Source organism: Panthera tigris, chromosome D3 (genome assembly GCF_018350195.1).
Source record: "Panthera tigris isolate Pti1 chromosome D3, P.tigris_Pti1_mat1.1, whole genome shotgun sequence".
In the NCBI taxonomy this organism is placed as follows: domain Eukaryota; kingdom Metazoa; phylum Chordata; class Mammalia; order Carnivora; family Felidae; genus Panthera; species Panthera tigris.
The window spans coordinates 14,833,685-14,854,035 of NC_056671.1; the positions used below are offsets into that span (position 1 = coordinate 14,833,685).

Here is a 20,351-nt window from a genome sequence, read left to right on the forward strand (position 1 = left end):
TCAGGTTTCCTAGAGGCAGAGCCTGAGATGGGGACTCTGGTACATACGATGGATTGACTGGGGGAAGTGCTCTCAGAAGAAAAGGAGGGAGAGAAGCAGGAGACAGCAGAGAAGGGCGTAAGCAAAGATGAGATTTCAGCTGGAGAAGAGCATCCGCCTGATCCCATGGGATGTTCTGGGGTGTGACAAGCATAACAGAGTTGTGCTGCCTTATGTAAGGGGGGGTTACCTTTCTACCCCCCATGTCCAGCTATTGGCTTCAGGTTGCCACTGAGAGGCACAACTTCCTGAACAAGGGACTTCCACTGGACTGAGAGCAATTCTCCAGAGAAGGGGGCAGGGCAGCTGTGAGCTGTTAGTGTAGGGGATGGGTGCATCAGCCCAGTAAAGGGGTCTGGGGGGCACCATTAGCATCAACTACACTCTCCCAACTAATCTCTCTGTTTTTATGGGGAGACATTCTAAAACATGTCACAGTCTCTGTCACCTTCTCAGAATCTGAGTTATCCTTTATATATGTGGTCTTTCTTCCTCCAGCAAGCACCTGATCCCCTCTTTACACAGAGCCTTTGCCTGAAAGAAACAATCCTACAATAATAAATTAAGGATTATATCAAGATTTCCCTAAGGCAAGACTTGATATCTTTTTAGTTCCAAATCCCAGGTGCCTTGCAAAGTGTGTATGGTGGGTATTATGAATTCCTTGGGTGGGTTCGATGTGGTGCAGTATACATAGAGGGAAGGAGTATACTGCCTGTGGACTTGTTCTTTCCTGGTCTTGCAAGAAATATCTGGCAGGTCCCATGGCTTTGGAGAACTATTCAGTTACAAGGACAGGCTGCTTTTAGTAACTACACAGCCTTGTCTCTTTTCTAACTTAAATCTCCTCCTTCTCCCTTTGAAGGAGCAGAGCTGGGGGAGGGCACATGGGCTGACTTCACTAGTTCTGCAGTCTGTTTTCTTCTTTGTGGCAACCTATGGTTTCTGCTTCTCCCAGCCCCAGGTTGGAGGAGAGTGGGTGGAAAGAGAGATTGGGGTAGGGGATGGGACAGCAGTGAAGAAGCTATCGTGCAGCTGATGCTGTTGATAGCTTCTCAGAACTGTGAGAAATAAATTTCTGTTGAGATTGCTATCCTGTGGGCAGAGTGGAAGTCAAAGCTGACTCTCCCATGGGGTACTTTTGTTGGTTCCCAAGAGAGCCTGCCTCTTGGGTCTTTGCCTATATACTCTACTTGCTTGCAGCTCTCTCGCTGTGCTTTGGTCCCTGCATACGTCCAAGTGGTTCTCTTGGACAGGATACTCTTAAAGCATGATGCCAGCCAGCTTCCTTCTGTGGGAACCATATTAATGTCCAGGAAATTCATTCCTTTGTCTCCCCCTGCCAGTGGAGGGGAAGCTTATTCCCAGTGAAGTCCTCTCTTTATTCCACTCCCCGACACAGAAATCTCCAAACATAGCCTCTTGTCCTGTTGGACTTTTGGTGAGGACCCAACACTGTGCCCTGAGTTCACCAGACTCCAGGAGGCACATATTAAGCTCTCTGAGGCTGCCTGTGTTTGGCCTGAGATGAGAAGGTGTCCTCCCCTGCCCCTGTTACAGTGAGGTGGGGGAGGAGGGCTGTGAAGTACAGCCCTCCAACAAGTACATGACCATCACAGAATCCTCACTCCAATTCCTTCCAAACCCCAGCCTCGTTTTTGTAGCCCAGAGATAGGGGATGCATGAATGCCTGCCAGTCCGGCTTAATACTCCCTTGGCATGTCCTGTACAGGTAGGATGGCACCTTAATTTAGGAGGTGGGGGTGTTGGTCCAACTCCAAGAGAGAAAATTATTTTAATATCCTCTTCTATACCTGTCCGATAAATATTTGTTTGTTGGCTTACTTGTGGAGGATTATGGTCTTGTTTTTAATGGAGAGAAGCTAATCTTCTTTGTTCTGTGTTGGGCAAATGTAGGGTGCTAGCTGACCATTGCCCTGGGATTTGTGTATCAGAAAAACTCTCGGGACTCTGTCAAGGTAGCCTCCCCACTTGCTTGGTGTGCAAAGCCCACCAGAGGGGTGGAGATGGATCAATTTGAGTCAGGCTTCTGGGGCTTCCTGGGAGGACAGAATTAATACACCAATCTCTAATCTCCCAAATTAATAGGGAGTCCTGGTAGGAGGGACTTGTGGGGATCTTGGTCCACATTCAGTGGCACAGAGAAGAATCATGGGAACCACGAAATAAAATCAAGTTGAAGAAAAGGAGAGTAGAGGCCGATGACCCAGACTCAACACGGAGCTCTCCTCAGGTACTGAAAGCAGGGACTCACATAGATACTGGTGCACTGATGTTCCCAGTGGCATCAAAGGTGGAAACCACCCAAGTGTCCATTAGCAGATGAATAAACACATGTGGTGTTTCCATATAGTGGATCATGAAAAGGAATAACATTTTGGTACATGGTACAACAGGGACGAACTTTGAAAACATCATGGTGAGTGAAGTAAGCCAGACACAAAAGGAAATATACTGTATGTTTTGCTTATGCAGGGGACCTAGAATAGGCAGATTCTTAGAGACAGAAAGTAGAATAGAGGTTGCCAGGGTCTGGGAGGAGGGGTTATGGGGGGTTCTTTCTTAATGAGTACAGAGTTTCTGTCCGGGGTGATAAAATACTAGATCTAGAGATGGATGGCATGCTTGTATCCATTCCCCTCAATCCATATGTTGAAGTCCTAATGCCCAGTGTGATGGTATGAGGAAGTGGGACCTTTGGGAGGTGACTAGGTCTCGAGGGTTAAGCCCTTACGAATGAGATTGGTGCCCTTAGAACAGAGGTCCCAGAAAGCTTGCCAACCCCCTTCTGCCATGTGAGGATATCACAATAAGGCTGAAATCTGGAAGAGGTTTTCTTACTAGAACATAACTATGCTGGTGCCTTGATCTTGGACTTCCCGGTCTCAGAACTGTAAGAAATAAATTTTTGTTGTTTATAAGCCACCTTATCTGTAATATCTTGTTATAGTGGCAGCTTAAATGGATTAAGACAGTGGAGTTGGTTACACAGTATTGTGAGTGTACTTAATGCCATCTGGCTGAAAGTGGTTAAAATGGTAAGTTTTATGTTATATATATTTTACCGCATTAAAAATGTTTTTCCCTCTCAACCTACATACCTTATTGTCCCTAGAAAACACTGGTCTGAGATTAGGTGAGCAATTAAAGAGGGAGCCCACAGGTGGTGTACTCAGCCAGATTGGTATGGTGGAGGGATGATAGCCAAGTCCAGGAGCTGGCCCAACAAGAAGCCATTGCAGAGTGACCCAGGATGGCCAGACACAGCATAGCGTTGCATTTTCTCCTTGGGATGTCAATCAACAGAGTCAACCAGCACCCATCCCATTGAGTAACAGCTTCCTCTTCTTTCCCCTCCTGCCCCCTATTGAGATGTGAATGTTAGACAAGATGCTTCCCTGGACCGCCTTATGTCCCTGGGTGTCGTGGGCTGATTGTGTACCCTCCAACACCCCACATTCATAGGTTGAAGTTGTAACTCCCAGTCTCTGAGAATGTGACTATGTTTGACATAGGGTCTTTTAGGAAGTAACTGAGGTGAAATGAGGTCATTGGGGTGGGCCCAAATCCAATATGGCTGGTGTGTTCATTTATTTAAAAAAATTGTTTTTAACATTTATTCATTTTTGAGAGATGGCGAGGGAGCGTGAGTGGGGGAGGGGCAGAGAGAGAAGGAGACACAGAATCAAGAGCAGGCTCAAGGCTCCGAGCTGTCAGCACAGAGCCCAATGCAGGGCTCGAACCCACGGACCATGAGATCATGACCTGAACTGAAGTCAGACTCCCAACCAACTGAATGACCCAGGTGCCCCGAAGTGCATTTATTTATAAGAAGAGATTAGGACACAGACAGGTATAAAGGGAAGACCTTGACTTTGGACGTTTAGCCTCCAGAACTGGGAAAAGTGGTACTTTGTGATGGTAACCCTAGCAAACTAATACACTGGGTAACTTTGAATAATTTATAGGCCAAAGGAAGTTTCCATAGGGATATATGGACTCTTCCTAGTCAAGCCTGTGGAATTCTTGAATACTATTTAAAAAGACACCATCAGGTCTCAAGTGGGTAATGTTGCTCAGGGGAGAATTTCAAGGAAAGATTGTGAAGGTTCTGACTTGGGGTGGGGCTTTGTTTTATAGTACTGTATTTCGCCTCCTTTGGCCCTATACATGGCTCTCTGGTGTGTGTGTGTGTGTGTGTGTCTATTTTCAAGACACAGGGAAAGGAGGAGGGGTAGAAGAAAAAGAAAGTACAGACCCAACTCTTCTGTCCATGGTTGCCTTTAATAAGGAAGAGTGACCCAACTGGGGATTTTTTTAAGACTGAATGTCTGTTTGAACTCCACTGGACAGGAATCATCTTTCAAAACCATTCTGAGTTGCCTTTACCTCCCTCTCTGGAACAGCAACGGCAGCAGCCGGAGCTTTGGCAGGTCAGACCAACTCTGTTGCCTTGACAATAAGATCATCCTGTGTAGACCCAGGTACTGCTAACCAAGTTAGGTACAGAATAATTTAAAGCCTCAGCACTCTGGATTTGGGAATCAGCTGAAGGAACGACAGGTTAAAGGCTGCTTTATGCCTTGTCTTGAAGGGGTAAAGGGAAGAATAATTGAGCTCACGAGTCTGGGACAAAATTGGTATGTATGAAGGCATATTGGAGAGGATTGTTATATTTCCTGAATCTCATGATGTTACAGACTCTGCCATCATTACCCGGACAATATGTTAATATTTATTCTGGTTACTGTTAGTAAAAATGTTTATCCTACGCATAAAATGCTTCACGCAAGTGTATTAGGAACGTCTGAAGAGCTATTTTCCTCTCATTTATAATCAACCCATCCACGTATCCACCCACCCACTCATCACATCACCCACCCATCCATTCACATATGTACTCACCTCCCCATCCATCCTCCTTCCTGTCCATCTACATACCCATCTATCCATCCCTCCATCTGTCCATTCCCCACACACCTACCCACCTAATCACCTACCTTCTTCAGGGTGATCTGATCTAGTAACTTCTCTTCATCCCAGTTTTCTTCCCTGCATGTCTGCAACAGCTCCTCCCTGGTCTCCTTGCCTCCAGCCTTTCCCGTTTTGCATCTTTTGTTCACATGGCAGCCTGAATGATTTCTCTACACTTCAGTTTGTGAAATCAAGGTAATAGTATTTCTTTCTCTGGATTATTGTACCTGGATCATCATTTACTCCCCCAGCAATGGCGCATGGAGCTCCTGCTTTGTGCATCAGCCTCCTTTACAGGCACCGGGGATATAGCAGCAAGCAAGGCAAACAGGTCTTGGCCTCACGGAGCTTTCTTTCTAGCGGGAGAGACACATAGTGCATGATGCAGTTTCAGAGAACAACACACGTTTAGAAGTAAGACAGTGATGTACATGAAGGGCTTAGCACCATCTGTAGCACATATAGATGTTAAATTAATGGCAGTTGTCATATTAACAGTAATTAATATTATGTGATTAGTCTTCCACAAGCCTTTCAATAATAATTATGATCATCGAACATTTATTGAGCATTTAATATGAACCAACTGTTATGCCAAGCATTTAATCTCACAACAACCCTATGAGGTGGATACGATTATTCCCCTCATTTGAGATGTGGGAACTGAAGCACGAGCCCCTCATTGTTTTCAAGGAAATGTCCAGACTCCTCACACTTGGGTACTCAAGGCCTTTCATGATCTGGCCCTGCTTGTCTCTCCATCCTCATGCCTTGCTGACCTTGTTGTCCCCTGCCTTTTTACCCTCATCCTTCAAGGCTCAGCTCAGGCATCACCTCCACCAGAAGGTTTTCCTTGACCCTGATCCTCCCCTTTCCCTGACATGCCCCAGGCAGGGCCACGTGCTTTGCCTGTGTGTTCCTGTCATCCCCCTCTCATGGTTCTTACCACACAGGACCGCAGCCGTCCACTCTTTGCTGCCCATGAGAGAATGTGAGCGCTATGGCGGGAGGTGGGTGCATCTTGGCTTTTTCTCTTTGACCGCAGGATCCAGCCCAGTGATGGGCACATAATATGTGCTCAATATACGATTCCCTGAAGACGTTCTGCTTTAATCCTTTGTCTCTCTTGGGGAAAGGCTCCTTTTCTGAGAGGTTGTTGTAGATCAGACAGGAGTTTCCTTGGAACCAGGGTGGATTAAAGCCCCAGGAAGGGGTGACTCATGCTCGTTACTCAACCTCCCCTTGTCCCCACTAGATGGTACAAACAGATACAAGGTGGGTAGGAAAGTATTTTGTAGATAAACAAGGGCCAAACAGAGAACCTGTGGATAAAAGCATATTTGCTTAGGTCTGAATTTAATGCCCTGGCTTGACATGTTTGCCACGGGGGGGGGGGGGGGGGGGGAAATGTCCCACAGGGTATGGAGCCTGCTTGGGATTCTCTCCCTCCCCCCTTCCCCTCCCCACCTGCTCATCAGCTTCTGCTCTATCTCAAAAAAAAAAAAAAAAAAAAGGACGAAAGGAGAAAGACTTCTTGACCTTTCTAAATAACAACTTTCCTACAACAATTGAGTATGCCAAGAGCATAGCTTTTGTAACTAAATTGTCCGGTTTAAATTCCCTTTATGCCACTTACCAATGTGAGACCCCAAGCACAGTTTTAACTACTCCATGGTCCTCAGTGTTACCATCTGTGAAATGAAGAAATAAAAGTTCTTGGTTCATATTCTTGTTGTCAGGATTAAATTAGAAAATAATGTATGTGAAGTGCCTGGCAATCCTTGTTTCTTTGTACTTATTTTAAAAAAAATTGTTTTTAACATTTACTTATTTTTGAGAGAGAGAGAGAGAGAGAGACAGAGCATGAATGAGCAAGGGAGGGGAAGAGAGAGAGGGAGACACAGAATTGGAAGCAGCTCCAGGCTCTAAGCTGTCAGCACAGAGCCTGATGTGGGGCTCGAACCCACAAACTGTGAGATCATGACCTGAGCTGAAGTTGGACACTTAGCTGACTGAGCCACCCATACTTAACTGACTGCACTTATTTTCATGTGACTACCAGAAACTTCCAAATTGCAAGTGTGGCTTCTGTTTCAATTCTACTGGACAGCTTTGTTCAAGACTGGCTGCTTTGAGCATACAGACTTTACTTTCCTCATCTCTGTCTGTAGAATCTAGTGCTTGGTTGGGACGTGTGTGCAGAATATGTTCTTGATGACATGTTTGGCTTCACTGTGATCTTGCTTGCAGCTTGTTTAATGCAGAATCATCATTTGATTGATATTTGCCTTGTTGTGGTTCAAATGGAGGGACCCCCCTTTCCTGGAGCCCCAGCCTGGCGAGGGTGGGTTGGAAACAGCAGAGGCAAAAAGCTCACGCCATGATCCTCCACCCTGTAAGGATAGCCTGGAAACCCAGATGGTGGCCCTCAGAGGGATACCTCCAGGACAGATTTGCCTCCAGGAGGCAAATGGTTTGGCTTCAGGAAAGAAAATCTATTCCAGAGGAAGTCAGAGAGTAGATTTTGTTCCAGGGAGGAGTGTTGCCCTAGGCGCTCCCAGAAAAGACTGGAGAAGCAGCAGATGGGGAATGAATATTGGCCATGATATGACGGTTCTCATTCAATTAAAATATCAAATGGGAAAGTAATAGGAACAGGGTGTTTAGTGGTGGGCTAAAGACCAGGCTGAGCAGGGAAAATGAAAGCAACATTATCTCAGGTGGGAAAGACATGGCCTTGAATTTTTTTCCACTTAAAAAAAGTTTTTTCCCTTCTTAGTCTTTTGTAAGAGTTGATACTGACTTATATTTGACAAGTCTAGTAACCATTTATAGTTGCTATTAAAAGAAACCCTTAAAATAACTATGAAAAGTCAGGTACCATTTTCCCTCCTGGGTTTCTTAGTTTTTAAGTCTTGAATGTTCTGTCAGGCCTCTGGGTCTGCTCAATTTCCTGCCAAGTGGGTCAGGAATCTCTGGGTAACTGGGATGGAAGGAGCGAAGAGGAACCAGTCAACCCAGTGGGCGAATATTTACCCTGCCCCTGAGGCAATGGGGAGCAGGAACTGGAAAGGGTGTCCAGTGATCCAAGGGGTCTTGTCTTTCTCAGAAGTCCTTTGGTGCCAAGGGCCAAAAAACCCAATTAAATTTGTGAGGGAAAAGGACTTATTGGACAGACTTTGTAAAATCTCAAAGGACCCCAGGGCATTATGGGACAGGATTGTTTTCAGGTCGCCATTTTTCTGGAGATGCTTCCCTCATCCATCCTGTGATTCTCTCTGTTGAGGAACTTCCTCTCATAGGAGAACTGTAGTCTGTTTGACTCAGAAATTTCCTCTTCTCCATTTTCCTCTCCCTTGATTCCGGCATTGTTTTGGCCTGCCACAGAGGCCTGACTCAGACTTCGTGGGCTCAGAACCCACCAGTCCCTGATGATCATTTCTATTTGTGGTAGGAGTTGAATGAAGGAAAATCTTGATATTTTTGGTGGTGGTGGTGGGGATTGGATGTTTCGCCACCTCTCACCAACTTCAGAACTGTGAAGACCTAAGTTCCCAGTTTTTGTAATAAGTCTTTTATGTGGAAATAAAGTTTTGTTGGAAAAGCCTCGGCAGAGAGCTGTGCCCCATGGTATGACCTCTAAAAATAGAATTATCTTGGTAGTGGTTACTGTGTGTTACTTCCCAATATCATTTTTTCTCCTTCTTCTCAATAAACCCTAATTTTGTTTGCAAATTCTTCTAACTACAGCGTTCAGGGTAGACCTAGATAAGGGATCAGCAAACTTTTGCAGAAAAAGGCCAGAGTAAATACTTGAAGCATTTGGTGGTAGGGATTTGAATATGGGCTCTGTCACAACTAGTTGTGTGACCGCTCTCTGCTGCAGTGTAGAAGCAGCCATGGACAGTGTGGCTGTGTCCCAGTAAAACTTTAGTTATAAAATCAGGCAGCGGACCAAATTGTGACCTGCAGGTTGTAGTTTGCCAACCCTGCTCTGGATAATCCAAGGCAGGGCTTCTGAGTGTCAGCACTAATGACATTTTGGACCAGATAGTCAATCCTTTGTTGTGGAGGATTGTTTTGTGTGTTATAGTATGTTATAGCAGCAGCCCGGCCTCTACATCTCCCCCCGCAGTGTGACAGCTAGAAATGTTTCTGAGCATTGCCAAATGTCCCTGGGGGCATTTCCCTGGTGACTGTTACTGCTCTGGGATAGTTACATGAACTTGAGCTAATCCAAATAGACCAACGGGAAGGGCTTTTATAGTCCATAATATGGAGAGAGGTTCTGTCTGTCTCCTCTTAGACGTAAACAAGAAAGCACCGACACCAAATGGTATCCACAACCACCTTACAACTGTCTTACGATGACGGGCATCGGACTCTGGACGGAGTCTGCACTGTGGATGGCAGAGCAGAGAGAGACTAAGAATCCAAGACCTCTTTGAGTAGCTTTGAATCAACCGGACCTGAAGCCCTCCTTACGTATGGTCTTCCTGTTGGAGAAGATGATGCGTTTCCTTATTGTTTTAGATGGAGTTTGTCAGGGATATTCAAGGAGGTAATTTGTCAGTGTGCACAGAAAGATTTCAGTAGGTTACCCTCCGGTATGCCTGTGTTTGTATGTAGTGGCTGGATATCAGTCATGAGGCAAGCAGGGCAGCAGGGCCTGTGACTGGCGTCTCAGCATCATCATGTTTCCTTTCGGCCCCGCAGAGGCCTTGGAGCATTTATCTTGCTACCTGCCCCCCACCCCACCCCCAGCCAGCACAGTGGTACATGGCTTCTTTCTGGCTCCATTGCAGTTGGAGTTCTCTGTGAACTTGTTCGGCAATGTGGGTCTTTTAGAGGCACTTAAGCTGCCTTATAGGTTACAGAGAATTTTTTAACGGTGTCTTCCTAGGAAGGAGATTTGATCAGAAAACAGTGGCAGCATTTGGCCTGATACATGGGCGTCGGGTCCCGAATTGCAAACATAGTGGCTACAAAGATAACAGGAAACCAATTTCTACTTAATTCAAATCACAGTTCCCCTTGGGACCGTGCCCTTTATTGCTTTCAAGTCTCCCTGGTCACTCCCTTCCCCACCCTCCCCTTCCAGTTCTTGGCTGCTACTGAGGTGGGAAAAAGGCCTGTACAACAGAATCAATAAAAAGAAGACTTCTAAGAAGGTTTTCACAGCAAGCTTATTGAGCAGTGTTGGAAAGGCTACCGGTCTTAAGCGGAGAGGCCCTGGCTTCAGAATTTGGCTCTGAACTTGCAGGCCATTTCACTTGGCTGAGCCTCAGTTGTACTCATCTGTGGGAATGGGCAGAATGGTATGTGCCCATCAGTCGAATGAGATAATGTATGTGAGTGAGTGTGATGAGTCAGGAGATCGGAGGAGAGCTGCTTGGACAGAACAGGGGTGTGATCAGTGGATACTTCGGGCCCACATTCTTCTCCCTTTTTGGTGGTACCCATTGTTTGATTGTGGTTGAGGTTTCCTTAGTCTGGGTTGAGATTAATGGGATGTACAGAACCGGGGTGTTTGTGGGGTATTGGGGAACCCCATGGCTCTAGGCAGTGGTCTCAGAGCCAGGTGTCAGGGGCATCTCTAGGCATCTTCCCAGGCCTCACAGACAACTACTGGCAGTCCCGAGGAACTCAGGGCCCACAAAAAGAAAGTATCACCACCGGTCCTCCAAATGGGGAGCAGTGAGGTGGGAATTGGCTTTATAATTTGCCAGTCCTGAGTCTGAACCCTCCCCTGCCATTGATTCACTGTGTAACCCTTAGGATAATTAGTTAACCTCTCTAAGCTCCATCGGTAAAATGGTGACAATAATAGACTTTTTACCAGAGGGTATTTGAGGGAATTGCGTGAAGCGTATGCCTGGCCCATAATGTGTGTGTAAACATTACCAGCTGCGGTTTGTACTTTTATTGTTTGGAGGCTTGTTCCTTCCATCTTTCCTGAAATGCCCCAACGGCTTATTATGGAATGTGGTTGTTTCAGGAAAGCGAGGGCTTGGGAAAGATGGCGTCTTGAGGACAAACTGTCAGGATAGAATTGTGAAAGCTGCCAGGCTTGGGCCAGGCTTGAGACATTTCATCACCCGCTCCTGAAAACCAGCTCAGATTCCTCCACCTCCTTCAGCCCTTACACTTAACCCGTCGCTAAGCCCTGCTCTTGGTTTTCCCCTAAATGTATCCTGAACAGGGCCCGCTTTTCCATCTCCCCCGCTCCCAGCCCCGTTGGAGCCCCCGTATCTCACCTAAACCCTGGTAGCAGCCTCCTCGCTGGTCTCTGCTCCCGCTCCTGTCTCCCTGCCACCCACACCCCCTGCAGCAGCTGGAGAGGAGGCTTGAAAATGTAAATCAGAACACATCTTCAGCTCCTTGAAACCCTCCAGTGCCTTCTGACTGCACCTAGAATAACAGCCAACATTTCCCACGGTCTGGTGGAGAATGTTCTCTACCCGCCCCTTCAGGGTGGCTGAATTTTTCTCCTTTTTTCAGGTCTTCATTTAAATGTTGTCTGTGACCTGTTTGAGTCAGGTGCTTCCCATCCCTTCTGTCTACAGTATTTACAGCTGGTCATTACAGACCTACTTGTGTGTTGATTCATGCAGCACCTATAAGCCTTGGGAGGGCAGTGATGCTGTCTGTCTTATTTACCACTCCGTCCTTGTACCTGGCACATAGTAGGTACTATATAATATCTGGTCTGGCGAATGAATGCCATCAGGCCAGTTGATTCTGTTTGTCTTTCGTCACTTCACGCCTTCTGAGGGGGAGAAACTCTGTATACAGGTGCTGTGAAGCTCTTAATAATTGGAATCTCACTCCAGTGTGGTAAGAGGCGGGAGAGCTTAGTGGTTAGTTATGCACACTCTGATGCCAGACTTTCTGGGTTCAAATCCCAGTTCTGCCCCTGTTACCTGTGTGCCCTTCAGCAAGTTACTTAGACTCTCTTTGACTCAGTCTCCCCCTTTGTCAAATGGGGATAACATCAGTATCTACTTACGGGGGCTAATTAAGGTGATCTTTGTGAAACCATTGGTACACTGTGTGTGCTGAGCCATGGTGGCTGCGATTACCCAATTAGCATGTGTTGAACATTTCCCTTTCTGGGTGAGTTTTACACCTTCTCTCTTTTTCTAATTTTTTGAAGTCAACGCACTATTAATGTGACTCTTTGAGCATCTATTTCATGCTCTACCCTGGGAATACAGAAATGATCCCACAGATTTAGTTCCTGTTCTCATAGGGCTTACATATCAGCGGGGAATACAGGCTTCAAACACATAATCGCAGGTGAGATGAATGAACTGAAAAAGAAAGAGTGTGCAAGGGGAATACATTCCAGGGAAATGAAAACTTTGTGCGTGTATAGGGGCAGTCAAAGAAGTTCTACCCAAGAATGTAGACCTAAGCTGAAGAGAGAGCTCAAGGTAGAGTAAGATCCATTCAGGAGATAGAAGGTGCTGGGTGGGGGGCGAGGGGAGAGGATGCTGAGCAGAGGGAACAGCTTGTGCAAAGGTCCGGAGGCTGCAGAGAACATGGCACATTCACGACTAATAGGTGCAGTGACTAATAAGTACATAGCTGGATAACCTGGTTATGGAAAATAATTGCTTGAATTTTCAGGGATCTCTGCAGACAAGACCAAGAGATAATAATTTGAATATAAGAGCTTTATCTGGGAGGTGATTCTGAATACCAGTTGAGGAATGAGAAGGTGAGAGAGGGAAGGGAAGGAGCTGGGGAAAGATGCATAATCAAAGAAGTTACCACTGTGGGCAAGTAGGGAACTGTAGGGGCCAGTGTCAAACATGCATCTCAGTTATCCCACCCAATAGATTATGGAGCTGGGGAATTTACACACCATCTACCATTAGTCACTGTTGGAGGGCTGCTCTTGGTAGGGACCAGGGGTCCTTAATTCCCTGGCACCTCCATCCTGCCATGCATGTGAGCAAAAGTAGAGTCCGGTCACCAGAGAAAGCTGTCCAGCAAATGAGAGCAGGTGTTGGCTCTTGGAGGTTGGGCCAATTTGGTGACGGCGAGGGGACCCCGCAGGGAAGCAGTGCATCTGCTACACACCCCGACCCGCCTTGACGCTTGACACTGTTGGGGTCACAGGCACGAACAGCTTGCGAAGGCCCTTGTGAGCTGTCGTAAAAGATTTTGGATTCTATCCTTTAGGGAGCCGCTGTTGGCTTTTAAGCTGAAGGGAGGCTTCATCAGACCTGCAACTTAGACCACTCTGGTCCTTGGGTGGAGAATGAATTGTTGTGGCCGAGGAGCAAATAGAGAATTCGGGAGGTAGTCGCGGCTCTCTGGGTCAGAGCAGGTGGAGTTGGGATGGAGAGCAAGCTGGGGAGACGTATAGGAGCCAGAATGGACCAGATTGAGTGAAAGCCTGCATCTGAGGAAGGTGGTGGCCCTTTTCCATAATACCATCCTTATGCTAAATTAGACACAGGTGTCTCCGAGACTTGGCAAGTGGGGCTGTAATTTTCCCAAGCCCCCCACCCTCCACCCCTTACCTGATAAAGCTCTGTCATCTGCTGCAGTCTCGCTGCCCACTTTTCACAGCACTTCCCAGGCTGCTGGGACCAGCATAAAATGAAAAGCCCCTATTTCCCACCTTGCCAGCTTTCCTTCTGCCTGGCCCACCCTGCTGTGCCTAGCAAGGGTTGGCTGCAATGCCAGCGTCTGAACCAGCATTATTGTCAAGGAATGTGGAAGCAGCCGGGCCAGGGAGCAAGGGGCGGGGATGAGAATTCCATTTGCCATCTGTGGCTCGAGCAAGAGCTGTGTTGATGAGATCCAGGACCGTTTCTGTGTGATCCGGAGAAATGCATTTCAACTGAGCTGGCAAGGGGGTCATCATCTCTAGGCTCATGTGGGTGTCCTGTGGGGTCACTGTGTTCTCTGCGTGTGGGGCTGGGATGCGGGGTATAGAAGTCTGCTTTGTCCCCAAACCTAAGTCCTCTGTTGGGCCCTGCTGGGCACAAAATGCTGCCTTGCTCTTCTGGCGGCTGTAGAGTGGTACCAGCCCTGGCTGAACACATCCTCGTTAAAAATCACTCAATTACCACTCGACCGTAAACACTTTATCTTAAGATTTTTCCGAATTTAAAGGGGTCTTCAGGGTCATTCATTTAACAAATCTTTATTTCCGGAAAATTTCACTTTTCTTCTGAATAAAGCCTACCCCTCCTCAATTCAGTACTCTGATCACAGGGGTACCAAGAGAGCTGTTGTTGCAGTGAGGCTCGCCTTTGGCCTCTGATGAATACACCCCAGACCCAAGCTGGGCCCATTAGAATCCGAGAATAGAGACAGGAAAGGTAGTCCTTCATATCTGAAATTGTAATGTACGGAAGACGGTGCATGGCTGGATGTTGTTTTGTTTTGTTTTGTTTTGTTTTGTTTTGTTTTGTTTTGTTTTGTTTTTTTTGCCCAAGAGACAAAACTGTTTCGGGAGGAGAGGGGAGAGAGAGAGGAGACAGATTCTTTTTGGCCCAGCTATTTCCTGTTCTTTTAGTTCCATGTAACTCCCCAATATTCCTATAATGAATTTGTCTTTTTTGCTTATGCTGGCCAAAGTGAGTGTCTTTGATGTGGAGGAGAGGGGGCTAAAAAAAGTCTCTGCCCACAGACTGGCAACGTTTTGGAGGCCTTTAAAGGGTTAGAGAGAAAGTTTGTTTCAACTCCCAATACTGGACATTTTTAGAGTCACCCTGAAAAGAGACCCTGTGCCCATGAGCAACTCATCCCCACTCCTCCCTACAGCATGGCCGACCCAGGCCCTGGTAGCACTAATCTACTCTCTGCATCTGTAGATTTGCCTAGTCGTATAAACGGCGCCACACGCTGTGTGGCCTTTCGTGTTTGCCTTCTGTCCCTTAGCGTAATGTGTTCGAGGTTCATCCGTGTCGGAGCACATATCAGAGCTTTGTTCCTTTTATCCTGAATCCTATTCCGTTGAACTGGGAGACTGCATTGTGTTTATCCGTTCATCAGATGATGGACATCTGAATTGGGTATTGGACATTTTTGGTTATTGTGACTAGTACTGCTATGAGCATTTAAAATAGCAGGTCAGAGCATGTCGCTTAGTGTTGACTTTATCATGCCTCCCAAACTCCAAATAAACGCACAGGCTCTCACCATGGCCCAGCGGGCCCCATCCGACCTGGCTGCTGCCTCCCTCTCAGACTCCTCTCTTCTCTGCTTTTCCTTGGACACACCAAGATTGGAATGTTCTGTCCCCAGGCATTCCCAGGATTCTCCTTTACTTTGCTGACATCTCTGATCAGATATCACTTCCTCAGAGAGGCTTGCTCATCCATCACTTCTGACCCTGCTGTATCCTTCTTCATAGGATTTTCTGTAACAGAAGTTGTATTACTTATGTGCTTGCTTTTTTTCCCCCTAGAAGGTAAATTCAGTGATAGGTGGGACTTTTTCACTGCTGTATCCTCTGTGTTTGGCTCATACTAGGAACTTAACCAATAGTTGTTGAATGAATGAATGAATGAATGAATGAATGAAAGAAAAGATGGGACCTTGCAGATGACACATGAGAAGCTGAGGCCCAAAGAGGGGTAGGGCCTGGCCAAGTTTACATGGCTCATTTGCTCTCTCAACTCCAGTCCTGTGTTGCTCCTCCAAACTTTCCTTCCCTCAGATGTTTGGATGCTGGGTAGCTTGTGCTAATTCCAGTCACCATTACTTGGGACTACTTCCTGCTAAACCAATTAGCAAATCAGAATCTCAAACCCTTCAGATTGGGCACTTCTCACCATTTCCTTACTTCTCCAGCCACCCGTCCCATCATTTCCCAACACACATCCTACCTTTCGACCCTCCTGAAGGACTTACAGTTCCTTGCGCACCCGGATGCTCCTTCTTGCCTCTTACCATTGCCCATGCTGTTCCCTTTGTCTGGAATACTCTTCCCACAGACCACCTAGTATAGATGGCCAACTCAGACTCATTTTCATGGCTCAGGTGGCCTTTTATACCATTTGGAAGACTTTCCTACCATGGTGTTCCACCCAGACTGAGCAAGATGCCTCTCCACTGCATATTGGAGGCCTCCATTATAACAATATCACTCTACTGAGGTTGACTGGGTCTCCTCCATAATGTAGATGCTGTGAGTCTGCAGTGACAGGGTCATGCCTTTCAAGGTTGAGACTTTATTCCCAATCCCCTGCACAGTGCCTGTCCCAGTGAAGGCACTTGGCAACCATGGCTTATGTGGGTTTCTTTGTTTTGATCAAAGGAGAAGTGGATGCAGCAGTGACCCATAGCTCTCCTACCTTTCAGCGTGCTTCAGCCAGTTGCCACCTGCCGGGATCCATGTCTATGCCAGAACTGCCAGGATTCAAACTGTCTATGAGAAGCAGTTCAGAGGGTCAAGGAATTAATACCTTCTGCTTCAAGAGCAGCCCTTAACCAGTGATTCTTGGGAGTTGATGTATAAATACCCCAGCTCTCCTTTTCTTTGGATGGGCTATTCCATCTGAGACCTGAATGGTAAGGAGGAGGGAAAAGATGTGTTTTGCACCTGTCCTCAGGGTTCCTCATGGAGAGACAATGGGATTAGGCTCCTGTTGCCCTCTGTGGTAGCTCGCTGTTTCCTCGCTTCTATACTGGTGTTTCCTTCACTTCATAAATGGACCACTTTCACTCAATTCCTTGTCCAATCCAATGGAATTGTCAGAATGTCAACACCCTCGCCAAAGGCCCCAGCATGTGTGGGTTCCTTTTTTTTCTTCAAGACCATGATGACACCAACTGGAATGTATCAGCCAACCAAACAAGCTCATAAATGCCAATTAGTTACATTGATGAGCAATGTTTATGGGTTCCTGCAGATCAATTCATAAATATTATAAATTGCAACAATTTCTAAATAATGCCCTGTGACTAATGGCTCTGGTTGTAGTGGATTTTATCACTCTGTTGAGTACCTAATTGTCCTCAGCATCACTGAATGTTTTTGTGACCTGCAACAACACGACAATGACTCGAAGTCCAGCAGCAACAAGGTCAAAGAGACTGCTTTTCTAGCTTCTGTCCTAGTTGATGAGGGCCTTGGTATTTCAGTTTTTAGTGGTCTAATCTTTTGTGCATGTGCATATGTGTGTGCACATGCATGTGGGTCTGTGTGTGTGTGTGTGTGTGTGTTTGGTGGTGGAAAGCTGTCCTTTTCTACCACTTAGGAAATATCATGTATTCTGGTCTTTACCTGTTATTTCAGAGGCTCATTCATTCATTCATTCATTCATTCAAAAGATATTTATTTATGGAGCACTTTCTATGTGCCCCACACTCTGTGAATGCTGGGAATAGAGCGGTGTATTGGTCAGGATAGGCTATGTTGTGCTGCTGTAACAAGTTAACTTTGAAATCCCAGAAGCTTCCAATGACAGAGGTGTTTTTCCTCATTCATGCTGTTCATCCAGTGTGGATCAACCAGAGATGAGCCTCCATGTAGTCACTCAGGGACCCAGGCCGATGGAACCTTGCCAGTCACTGTGGCTGGGGAGCTGATAACTAGAGAGTTACTGTACCTGCTTTTCTGTGTGTAAGCCCAGAAGTGACATGTCTCACTTCTGCACTCAACCTGTGAGCCAGAATTAGTCACTTGGTCCTAATTAACTGCAAAGGAGGCTGGGGAATGTGGAAGGAGCATTACTTAACTCCTTAGCTTGTGTTGTAGCTCACATTGTAGGAGACGGTAGGGGTCAAATAAATTTATTGCATAAATAATTGTTTAACAGTAAGTGGGGTGAAGGCTACAAAAGAGAATTTGGGATGCTATGAGAGTATGAAATAGGAGACCCAGTGCCTTCTAGATGGTCTAGGATGCTTCCCCAGGGAAGGGGTGGTGTTTCGGCTGAGACCTGAGGGTGAATAGGAGCTGGTCATAGGGAGCGAGGGACCCCACTGTCTCACAAAGACAGATCACCTCAGGCTGTACTCTCAGAGAACTTACAGTGTAGCTTGGGAGATGAGAAATAGAAATAATGATAATACCAGTTAGCCAGCAATGGCAGCCCACGTGGTTGGATATGTGCTGTGTTAAGTGCTTTCTGTTCATTATCTCACTTAATCTTGCAAACATTTAGAAATGTACTGCCCAGCAAGTATCTGGGCAGGGCCTGAGCTCACGTGTGCACCTCAAGTTTATGTTTTTTACCGCTGTGTGCCACTCCCTCCAGGGTGATTGCCCAGTGACTGACCAGTCTAGCTCAGTGCTCACTGAATGCTGGGGTATAAGAGAAGGAGCTCTCCCTTCTAAGCTGATCTTCCTCTGCCTCTCCAATAAGTCACTGAATCTCCCCAGACCTCAGTTCATCATGAAAATGAGAGCATGTGGCTAGATCAGAGCTTTTAAAAAATGTTGTAATGTAGTGGAATATTTTAAAAAATGCAATCCAGTATTTAAAGCAGGCAGGTTAGTAACCTAGGGAAGATCCCTAAGCCTCACCCCTACTTTTTCCCATCTTGTTTAACAGCCCCTGGGTCCCCCCTGGAGGGGCCTGGCATTCAGCAAGTGCTCAACAAACTACTGAACCGTCTAAAGCTACTTCCAGTCCTCAAGTCTGCTGAGTGTTCCCAGTATTATGATTAGCTGTGGCTATTCGATTATACCAGTGGACTCCCTTCTTGTCTCTTGTGGCAGGTAGAGTAAGGGCTCCCCCCAGCCCCCGAAGGATATCCACATCCCAATCCTGGAAACCTGTAAATATGTTACCTTACAGTGGTAAAAGAGACTTTGCAGATAAGGTAAAGTTAAGGATCTTGAATACAGAGGATTGTTTACAGATGATCTGGGTGGGCCCAATGTCATGTAACCTCAAGGGTCCTTATAAGAGGGGACAGGTAAGTCAGAGAAGATGTGGGGATGGAAGCAAAGGTCAGAGAGAGAGGTTAGAAGATGCTACACTGCCGTTTTTGAAGATGGAGAAAGGGGCCACAACCTAAGGAATGTGGGCAGTTTTTCGAGAAGCTAGTGCCTCCAGAAGGGATAAAACCCTGCTGACACCTTGAATTTAGCCCTGCCAAGTTTCATTTCGGACTTCTTCCCTCCGTAACTGTCAGATAATAAATTTGAGTTGTTTTAAGCCACTAAGTGCGTGATACTTTGTTACAGCGGCAACAGGAAACTCCGATATCCCTCGAAACAACAACGTAACCTATCCTGCAAGTTGCTTGTATCTGTGCTTAATGGCCAGACTATTGATTGTAGAAGCCATGTGCCAGCCACTATGCTTACTGCTCTTCTCTTATTTAATTCTCCAAACAGCCCTGTGCGTAGAGACTGTCATGTCCAATCAGTAAAGATGAGGAAACTGGGGCTCTGGAGAGGTTATAGCCCCAGCTCAAGGGCACGCAGGTATGCATCTTTATGACTGTCACTTTGAACAGGTAAATTGCTTATCTTTGTTTAATTAAGTTTTTTTTTTCCCTGAGGGTTTATTTTATTTCTTCATTTGGAAGATGTTCTTCTTTCTTGATTTTACTTGACTTTCTGTGTTGGTGTCTGTGCGTTAGATAAAGCAGCCACCTCTCCCAGTCTTGAAGGAGTGGCCTCGTGTAGGAGGTGAACCTTCTCATTCAACCCTGCCCTAGCTCTTGGTTATCTCTCAAACCTCTGTGATTGTCCAAGTAGCCTGTTTTATTTTTATGGCTCCCAGTAGTTGAGGGTGTGCTGAGACCTGTCTGTGTCCCAAGGGCAGGAATCTTGGTCTGCACCTGGAGTCAGTCAGGCTGATTAGAAGCCAGACCCTCAGGTAGCAGCTGTTAAGGTATGCAGCATATACAGTCCCAGTAAGCCCATGGGCCATCAGAATCAGGTGATGTAAAGGTGTGTCCATAGTAGATGTGAACATTGGGGCCCCAGACTAGGGTATAAAAAGCATTTCCAGAAGATACCAGCTAGTGGAGGCAGAGGGAGAGAGCACAAAAATGATGTCCATCAGCCTCTGTTCCCTGAGAGCCCCTCCCTAGGCTCTTAGCTGTGTCCCAGACCAGTAGCCCCTGGGCCAGAGCTCCTGCACAAGCAAGACTCAGAAAGACCTGGGGTGTGTTTGGCTGCTGTCTGTGCAGTGCTCTGGGGGTGAGAGCCTGCCAAGGAGTCTCTCTCTGATTGGTATAGTCCTGTGGGACCCAGGCTGGCAAGCTCTCCCGGCCTCCAGAGTCAGGTGATAAAGGGGTGTCCCCTTGGGCAGCCAGAAATACCACATAAAAGCTCCATCTGGGAGATACCGGGGCTCTGGAGTATGGCAGAGGCAGAGCCGAAGACG

At 46.6% G+C, this 20,351-nt stretch overlaps 1 protein-coding gene across 1 annotated transcript in view; it reads left to right on the plus strand.

Moving 5' to 3' along the window:
• The window catches only part of SUDS3 (SDS3 homolog, SIN3A corepressor complex component), a 111,454-nt gene extending 91,982 nt beyond the window's left edge, over positions 1–19,472 (plus strand). The window contains exon 14 of the mRNA XM_042961664.1: positions 19,352–19,472. Coding sequence (XP_042817598.1) covers positions 19,352–19,457 — 106 coding nt within the window. The 3' untranslated portion in view covers positions 19,458–19,472. The remainder of the gene's footprint in view (positions 1–19,351) is intronic.
• The last annotated feature ends 879 nt before the right edge of the window (positions 19,473–20,351 follow it).